Source organism: Sorex araneus, chromosome 3 (genome assembly GCF_027595985.1).
Source record: "Sorex araneus isolate mSorAra2 chromosome 3, mSorAra2.pri, whole genome shotgun sequence".
Taxonomy (NCBI): domain Eukaryota; kingdom Metazoa; phylum Chordata; class Mammalia; order Eulipotyphla; family Soricidae; genus Sorex; species Sorex araneus.
Window position 1 is genome coordinate 93,843,229 of NC_073304.1, and position 10,093 is coordinate 93,853,321.

General features: G+C 44.2%; 1 protein-coding gene across 2 annotated transcripts in view; it reads right to left on the minus strand.

Annotated features, from left to right (window-relative positions):
- The window catches only part of SECISBP2L (SECIS binding protein 2 like), a 69,322-nt gene extending 64,364 nt beyond the window's left edge, over positions 1-4,958 (minus strand). For both annotated transcript variants that reach the window (XM_055130499.1, XM_055130498.1), the window contains exon 1: positions 4,707-4,958. Coding sequence is in view for 1 of the 2 variants with exons in the window: in XM_055130498.1 (XP_054986473.1) it covers positions 4,707-4,730 (24 nt within the window). In the remaining variant the exon portion in view is untranslated. The remainder of the gene's footprint in view (positions 1-4,706) is intronic.
- Positions 4,959-10,093: the final 5,135 nt, after the last annotated feature.

Genomic DNA, 10,093 nt, shown 5'->3' on the forward strand with positions numbered 1-10,093 from the left:
AAAACTATAATAAAACAAACAATAAACACTTTGATAATTAAAAATGACATCATCTTAAAAAAAACAATAAACAAACAATATATAGTCCCGAAAGCCCTGCCAGGAGCCATCCCCGGAGCAGAGTTAGAAATAAGCACCAAGGTGTGGACCAAAAACAAACAAAAACCAAAATCTAATGCTATTAAAATAGCAAACCCAGGGGGCTAGACAGACAGTACATCCTGCAAGGCTCTTGGGTCCAATCCTCTGTACCCTATGTGGTGTCACCCAGTCCTGCCAGCACTGACCTCGGAGTGGAAGAGCCAGAAGAGAGCCCTGAGCACTGCTAGGTGAAGAAAACTAATCAACAAATAGAAAAAAACAGTAGTTTGGATTTAAAACTAGTTTTTAAATCATCTAATTTTTTGCTTCAACTTTTCATATTTTGTTCCTCTTGCTTTGACAGGATTTCCCCAGAGATTCTTGCCATGAACATTTAATTTTCATTTTCCTCTTAAATTCTCCAGCTTAAGCATTTATCACTGAATATTTGCCTCAGAATATAGCTTCAGCCACATCCCATAGGTTTTATTGCTTGTTCAATAACCTATCATTTTATTTTAACTTTCTCTTTAAGAGTTTATGGGAAAATATCTTTTTAAGCTTCTGAATGGTATCTTCACTGAAGGGTTTTTTTTTGGTAGTGTGCATGATGATGGTGGTGATGGTGATGGTGGTGTTTTGTAGTGCCCAGGGATCAAACCTAGGACCTCACTGTGACCTACATATGTGAGGCATGTTCTCTACAACAGAGCTACATCCCAGCCCCCAAAGTATTTAATTTAATCTCATAGACCATTTAGTTTCCATAAACACCAACAGTATTTCTAAAGGAAAAAAATTTTATAGTAGATTATTTACAATATTTAGTTTGCAATGGTTGTTAAAGTTTATAAATTAAAGGAAAGAATTATAAGCTAGATCCTGTAGCATCTTTATTAGTGAACAGCAACTATGCATGAAGTCATCTGTATGTATTACATGTTTGTTTTTCTAAGAATTAAAGACCAGTCTTTAATATCACTAATTATGAGGCCGGAGTAATGGACGGGGGTAGTGTGCTTTGCCCTGCATGCAGCCATCCCGAGCTCAATCCCTGCCACCACATATTGTCCCCCCAAGTCCAACCAGGAGCAATGCCTGAGCAGAGCCAGCAGGAAATCCTGAATAATGCCAGGTGTGGCCAAAATATAGAAACAAATCCAAAATTTCAGTAATTTTGTAAAAGAATGTATCTAATGCAAGTGCCAGGGAATTAGCTTTCATACAGCAGTTGCCTAAGCAGATGATGGGAAGATATGCTAAAATATTAAAATCAAGTGAAATAATACACTGTAGCACTGTCTAGCAAGTGATTTGCTTGAGTGGGCACCATGGACACAGGTAACGTCTCCATTGTGAGACTTCTTGTTACTGTTTTTGGTGTATGGAATGTGTAAACTTCCAATGTGTTGTCACTCCTAAGGCCTTAGTTTATTTTTTTTTTAATCAAACTGTCCTAAATTTCCTAAAATAGAAACATTCTGTCTCCTATAAACAAACGTGTCTCATGACTTTATCTTCACATCCCTTTACATCACTTTAAAAGAAGCCATCCCTTCCAAAAACAGCATTAGGTCAAATTTTTTTCTTAGAATACCTCACTCTTGCAGCTAAAATTCAGCAAACTGTTTTGATTTAATACAATCTTGCTGAAAAACAATACTCCTGAAATACTGTCCTGGTTCAAAGTCCTTCAGTTATTATGCAATTAAGATGCTCAATTTCAGCAAGATATTCCCATTAATTTAACTAATTTCCTTTTACTACGTTGATCAACATTGACACGATTTATTCTTTTATACAAAGATACGTATTTTTAAAAACAAGTAATTCAAAAACAGCAGTATGAATGCCATCAAAGAAAAAAGGCTCAGATTTTAAGTTATACTTGTGCAATTCTCCAAAGAATTTCATTAAGATGAATGCAGAAAGTTTGCATTAAGTACTGCTTTATCTTAAAACCACACTTCTGTGAATTGCTAACTAATACAATAATACAATAATTAAACATAAGTTTTAAAACATAAATTTTAAAGCCCTGGGCATTTTCATAAAATCTGAATACAAACCAACATTGGTTAAAATAAGGAGAAAAAACATGTTTGAAAAATGTAAATTTAACAAATAAGGTCTGCTTCTTAAACTACTTTTTACCTATTTAAGTTCACTTCATTAGCTATAAAGGTATTTTATATTTTTGTTCCAGATAAACTGGAAAAGCTGTAACAAAATAGTGGAAATAAGGCCAGTGCGACAGTATAGGCAGGGTGTTTGCCTTGCAAGTGTGTGACCGGGGTCTGATCCCTGGCACCCCATATGGTCCCCATATGCATCCCATACGCACCTTCAGGTGTAATTCTTGAGTGCAAAGCCAGGAGTGACCCCTGAGTATCACCAGGTATGGCTCAAAAACCAAAAAACATATAAAAAAAAAAAGTGGATATAATCCAGGACTCCAAAAGATGAAATCTTTCTAGCTTAGCCTCCACCCTTTATTTAATTTAATCAGCCTTTTTTCCAAGACAAAAAAAAAAGGGGGGGGAATCTTGTACCAGAAAAGTGCTAATATATATATAAAAACAAATTATTCCTTCCAGATCATTTTGGGGCCTCTAAATTAATTCACTATAGTATGAAGTACCTACAGTAACTCCATTTTCCCAGTGTTGCAAAAGGGAAAGTGGCTCAAATTATTCCCTCACCTAAGATTAGCTGGGGGAAAAAGGCAAGTTACAGGTGCAGGGGGAAAAAAGAGAAAAATTCACTGAAAACCTTTAGAGATTTTTTCCCCCTACACCTCACACTTCTACAAGCATTTTAACATTTGTGGATGGGAGGAAGAAGGTCTTTAGTTCTAATAATTTACCCAAGAGTATTTGTTCAAAGAAATCATACAAATAGCTGTGCAAAAAGTTACCCTCTAAATAGTTAATTATCTTTCCCCTAGGATGAAAGGGGTCATAAGTATACATATGGCTGCACTACTGGTTACAGTTCTGACATCCTCAAGGACTGAAATGCTTAACCCTTTCATTAGAGACACGCAACAAGAAAATCGTTCAAAACTATTTCCAATTTGGCTGTCGGGCTTGGCCAAGTGGGCGTTTTTGATTCCTGACTTCAAAAACGGTTTTTGTCCAATTGGGTACATAATCGTATACAGAACGCTCGGGTTCACAGCCAACAGCTAAAGTCTGTATATGTTTACCAAAGACTTCAGCTACTTTCGTTTTGGTAAATCCATGCCAGGGTTCAGAAAAACTCAATCCCGTTCCCAGTTCCTACTCACATAGAAAAAAAGCTTCTGCGAAAACAAACATACACAACAAGGAAGCTGCACTTTGCCGGTCCCCCACCCCCCACAACCCCCGTAAAAAAAAAAAAAAAAAAATCAAAAGGTACTCGCGAGATATGCACAACTCCAGAAATCTGGGGATCTTGTCTCATTTAACTAGGGGCAAAGCATCCATTGGCAAAATAATTCAGCAAATTTTCCTTGATCTATTTGCCTAGTTCACCACTGGGTAAGGCCTGCAACTGGGGAGGGGGGGGGACGGAACAGTGAAACAACTTCGATTTCATCCAATGAACTAGTTCATTTTAGAGATCCCAAGAACGGAAAATGCTAAAACTTGGGCAGGGACTGGGGGGGTGGGGGGAACGAGGGGGGGCGAGGACTTTATTTCTACGCAGCAGCACCCCTGGCCTCCCAGGCTCCGCCAGCACGGACAATCAAGAATCCGATGCAAACGTGAAAAAACAAAACGGGAACACTCCGTGGGACCATTTTGTGACTCGGAAAACTGACTCGGAAATAAAACTCGTGCTTCAGGCCCTATCCCTTTAAAAAAAAAAAAAGAAGAAGAAGAAGAAGAAGAAAAGAAAAACATCATCTCGATTCTTCGAAAAACAGTTTGGGTTTTTGCTAAAATCTTGGTGAGAAGGGCCGAGTGGAAACTGAAGCATTTCAAACCCCGGCAAAAAAATAAATAAATAAATAAATAAAGCTCCGCTTAACAGAATGCACGGCTCCAATAAATAAATAAATGATAAAATAGAAGGCAAGCCCTGGCGTTGCCCCTGCCGCCCCGCGTCCCTGCATCAGCAGCTACCCCACATCCTCCGACCGTCTTTCTGGGTGAGAAGCCTTCCGGACCCGTTCCACCTTGAAAACACATTCCAGAGCTGCAGGGGGTGGGGGTGGGGGTGACCGGGGTGTGGGGTGCCGGGGGGGGGGGGGGGATGCACTGGAAGTTATAAACCTCTCGGGTGAGCGAGGACAACTTGTGAGACTTCGGGCCCCCTTTCAGCGAGGCAGAGAAGAGGCGCAGACGCGAGTCGTCCGCCCCCCACCCCCACCGCGGCCCGGGGTGGGCGGGTGCCGGGGGCAGCCAGGAGCTGGGGGGTGGGGTGGGGAAGCCCCCGAGCTTGAGGCAGCATCTGGAACAATGCACGCGAGTAGGCGCCGGGAGAGGTTCCGGGGCCGGGGTGGGGAGAGGGGCGCGATGGACGCCCCCCCCGCCGAGGAACCCGAACCCTCGGGTCCGGCGGGCCCCCGCTCGGAGACGCAGCAGCCGGCGACCCCCCGGCGCCCGGCCCGGCCGGCCCAGCCCGACCCCGCGTACCTGCTCTGCGGGGGCTCGGTCCATGGCGCCGGCAGCCGCGGCGGGCTCACGCTAGTCCCGGTGGAGAGCGCCTCGGGCCGCTTTCTCCATGGCCCCCCGCTCGGCTAACCCCGGGCTCGGACCTCCGCCCCTCGCCGTCGCTGCCCGCCGCCGAGTCCGGGCTACGCCACTGGCCGAGGAGGCGGCTCCAGCGCCGGGAGATGGAGGAGGAGGAGGCGGCGGCGGCGGCGGCGGCGGCGGCAGGCTCGGGGAGGGATCATCTGGGACGGAAGCCGAGGAGGGCCTAAATAGGCGGCAGGCGTACTCGGAAATGGAGGCGCGCGGAAGGGCCGGCCGAGGGGGCGGGGCCTCGAGGCCAGGGGGCGGGGCGAGTGCGGGCGGCCGCGGGGCCACGGCTTCCCCGGGCCCGCCAATCCACCCAGTGCAAAGGCCAGGGAGTAGGGGCTTGCCACTGCACAGAGCTGCTTGGAAGGACACTCGGCTGGCCCTCTGGACTTTCAAACTGCAGGAGTGTTCGGGACACCTGGAGGCAAACTGAGTCATTGCTTTATGATCCCAGCCCTTAGCGATGTTGGAAAAGTTTTAGCTGCCCACTGTGCCTGTGGATCCTTCCTGGTAAACCCGTTTAGAAGGGGGGACACCACACATTGGCCACCGGAGAGGGAACGAGTCAGGAGACTGCACACATGCCAAGGAGCTCATTGCCAGGCCCGGACTGGGTCACATCTAGACTCACCTCCAAGCCGAGCTCACCTAGTTCCTAACCCTTCATTTCACCTAGAGTCTGTGTCATACCGCCCAGCAGGTAATTACACATTCTGATGTCTTCCCCAGCTGTACTTACTGATTCCTTTTCTCCAGCTCATTAGGTCTTTGAGGAAAGAGATGCCCACGAAACTGGACACTTGGTTAGCAAAGAGTATTCAACAGACAGACTGACAGGTATATCCAACACAAACCCACTCCCCAGAAGTTCCAGGGTCAGCTCCGAGACTAGGAAGGAAAATGAAAAGCTATAAAAGCTAGATCCGGCATAAGTGGAGGAAGAGAAGGAAGAGAACAGAGATGACTGGGGGGAGGAAGGTTTTGCGCAGGTAACTGACAGCTGGAAGAAAATCATTTTTAAAAATTGCTTTGTCATGCTTTTAGAGACATCTGTGGAAACTGAACTACCTTTTCAGTAAGTCTAGAATGTTGGTGTGGTTTTATTTGAACAAGACTCCTCATGGTTTGTGAAGCTCTAAAATGTTCTTATGTTGATACTGTATGGGCACTGGGGGGATGAGAGAAGGGCCCACAGGCTCTGTGCTCAGGAATCATTCCTGGTTCTGTGCTGGGGATCACTCCTGGCAGTGCTTGTGGGGAGAAGGGAACCATATTCAAAGTAGGGATGAACCTGGGGTGAACCACCTGGCTAGTGCCTTAACCCCTGTACTAGCTCTCCAGCAGCAGATAGTTTTGATCTGGTATAGGCAGCGATATTGTCAATAACATATATATAAAGGAGCCAGAGGCCCAAGTTCTATTAGGGGTCCCTGCCCTCCTTCCAGCAACTGCCCAGCACAGTGCTAGGAAATTACACCCAGGCCCTACCACTGCTGAGTGTGGCCCCAAAACCAAACAACAACGAAAATACCATATTCAGCTTGACTGAATGTTTGAAAGAAGAAACAGTTATACTTGTATATAGTGATCTCTCATTTATTTAGTTTTACTAACTCTTCTGCCTCAAATATTATACACACACACATATGATATATAAATGCTACATGAATGAGGCACCCATACATTGTTAGGGCTCAAATTCCTATCATTGAATAATGAATGAATTTAAATTTGCTTAGAAAAATGGAGCTATTTATAAGATGTAGTTATGTAAACTAACAGATGATTGTTCTCTGTTATCGAAAGATAAAAGAGCTCTGAATTTTCAGAATATCTCCACACTGGTGGTTTTTATTCGTGTGATCCTCCCATATGAGTAAAATGATACATCATATACAGTAATAATGCAGCCATAAAAATGCTATAGTAGTTTGGTTTACTTTTTATTTCCCTAAGGGATGCCCTGAGAAAATGTGGATCTTTTCACATTTCTGGGCTTTCATAACTATGACATAGTTTTTATCAAGAATCTTCTATGCTGGGGCTGAAGCGATAGCACAGTGTGTGGGGCATCTGCCTTGCACGCAGCTGACCCAGGTTCAATTCCCAGCATCTCATGTGGTCCCCCTGAGCACCACCAGGAATAATTTCTGCATGCAGGGCCAGGAGTAACCCTTGAGCATTGCCGGGTGTGACCCAAAAAGAAAAAAAAAAAAAAAAAAAAAGAACCTTCCATGCCTAAGACGTTTAATTTTAAGAATAAACATATAAGGGGCTGGAGTGATAGCACAGCGGGTAGGGCGTTTGCCTTGCACGCGGCCAACCCAGGTTCAAATCCCAGCATCCCATATGGTTCCCTGAGCACCGCCAGGGGTAATTCCTGAGTGCAGAGCCAGGAGTAACCCCTGTGCATCGCCAGGTGTGACCCAAAAAGCAAAAAAAAAAAAAAAAAAAAAGAATAAACATATAAGAAATTATTTTAAATTATCACAGTGTCTTTTTTATTTACTAACACAAATTTATGAAGGTTTCAGAATAGCATTACTTTTTAAATCCAAAAAGAAAAGACATTTTAAAACACTGTTTTTTGGTTTTTGGTGGTGGTTTTTTTTTTTTTTTTTTTTTGCTTTTTTGGGTCACACCCGGTGATGCATAGGGGTTACTCCTGGCTCTGCACTCAGGAATCACCCCTGGTGGTGCTCAGGGAACCATATGGGATACTGGGAATCAAACCCAGATCGGCCATGTGCAAGGCAAACACCCTACCCACTGTGCTATTGCTCCAACCCTCAAAATACTGTATTTTTTAAAAGTTAAAAAAGTACTTCATCTTATAGATAATATTGTATTTTAATTATTTGTTCAACAAAAAATACTCATGTGCCAAGGTACTATGCTAAGTACTGGACAATTAACAAGATACTATGTGGGCCCCGACCATGTTTGTCTTATGGGCAAGACATACAGAACAAACAAATTAAGGTGAATTAAGTATTATGCAAAAGGAAGTTCAGTTAGCTCTGCTATAGTGTGGGATGGGAGACCAGGGAAGTCATATCTAAGTAAGTTGCACCTAAACAGAGACTTGGGGTCGGAAAGATAGTACAGCGGGTAAGGTACTTGCCTTGCACATAGCAAAAGAGTTCTATTCCCAGGTCCATGTGTGGTTCCAGGACCCAACTAGAAACATCCCTGCGCACTTCCAGAGGGGACCCAAAAACCGAAAAGTAAAAATAAACACAGACCTAAAGGGAGATTAGGGATTATGATCAATAAAGGAGAAGTAGGAAGTTTGTTCCGAGAATCAGAACTGGCATGTGTGAGAATGCTGAGGTAAGAGAATCAAATTCTTTCATAAGAGACCACACAAAGCACAGCCCAATTAAAATTAAAAAAAAAAAAAAGAATAGCCAACCCGGGTTTGATTCCCAGCATCCCATATGGTTCCCTGAGCACCACCAGGAGTAATTCCTGAGTGCATGAGCCAGGAGTAACCCCTGTGTATCACCAGGTGTGACCAAAAAATAAAAAAGAAAAAAAGAAAAACAATGAGACTACAGGATGAGAGGGAAAATTCAGTAGAAGCAGCAAGGTCTCTCAGCAGGCTTGAGGACAACAAAAACCAGAGGAAGGGCGGGGAGATGGCTCAAAGGGCTAGGCAGCACGCTTTGCAACTGGGGGCCTAAGTCCCATCCCTAACTCCACATGGCTTCCTAGTCATATGGAGCTAGGAGTAGTCCCTCTCCCCTGATTCTGGGCTCTGGATGAAGCCCACATTCCATCCCCCTCACCCCCCAAAAGAATAGAAACAGTGACTGGAGAGATGCAGTGCTTAAACCACTTGCTTTAGAGGTTGTTTTTTTGTTTTTGTTTTTTGTTTTTTTTTGGTTTTTTTGTTTTGTTTTGGGTCACACCCAGCAAGGCACAGGGGTCACTCCTGGCTCTGCACTCAGGAATCACCCCTAGCGAACCATATGGGATGCTGGGAATCGAACCCGGGTAGGCCGCGTGCAAAGCAAATGCCTTACCTGCTATGCTATCACTCCAGCCCCTGCTTTAGAGGTATTTTGATCCTAGTTCCCACCCTAGTGCCACATGATCCCCCAAGTACACACCAGGAGTGGCCTCTGACCACCACTAAGTGTGACTCAAAAATGCAGGGGGAAAAAAAACCTAGAAAAGGAAATTGGCCTGTATTGGGAGTAGAGACATTTAGGGACATGCCCAGTGTAACAGGAAGAAAGGTTAGTATGACTAGATACTTTGATTGGGGAAGTGTCTGTCTACTGGCTTCTCTTACTCAGTGAGGTAGGAGGCAACGCTACCTGCCGATCATGAAAGTGGGCAGTTTGATGATCCTGAGCTTGTCAATATTCAACAGACAAATGTTTAAGACTTATACATGTACAAAATTAAACCAAATTTTTAAAAACACTAGAAATATTGAACTTTGGTGCTATCCAATGCACAGATCTATGTAAGCTAAATCTCTGCCAAGATAATCCGTTCATAAACAAATTTCATGACTTCATTTTTCCTAGTGGCTGCATCATATTCCATTGTGTAGATGTATCATAGTTTCTTTATCCAGTCATCTGTTCTCAGGCACTTGGGATGTTTCCAGATTCTGGGCTATTGTGAATAGTGCTGCAACGAACATAGAAGTGTAAATGGTGTTTCTGCCGACAGACTTTTTAGCTGGCATCCTTTTTCAGTGGTTTTTGAATACAGTTCTCTTTCCCCTCTTTTTCACCTTCCTTCCTTCCTTTTTTCCTTCCTTCCTTCCTTCCTTCCTTCCTTCCTTCCTTCCTTCCTTCCTTCCTTCCTTCCTTCCTTCTTTCCTCTTTTCCTTTTTTTTCCTTTTAGGGTTCGGTATCAGGAATCAAACCCAGGTCTCCTGCATGTGAATGAGCCAAGTGCTCCACTGCTGAGGCACATCCACAGCCCTCGGGCAAAATTCTCTATCCCCCAATCTGTGAACACAGTTTACTCCACTTGATAGCGGTAACTCATAGCTATCCATCTAGCCATCCTTCTACTGGCCCATCAATCCATTTTCTTCCTTGCACAGAACAGAGGGAACGGTGCTCTTTCCCCTGGGAAAGCCTCATGTCTCCATAGACCAGCGTACTCCCATTTTCTCTCTCTGTGTCTCTAGTCTGTCTTTGGCTCTCTCAAAACAGTATCAGATCCCAGGGCTCTGTATTTCCCTGGGCTCCAGAAGACATGTATCAAGTTCTCCCAGTGTTTCCCCTAGTGCTCCTCTCACCTCACCTAAGGTA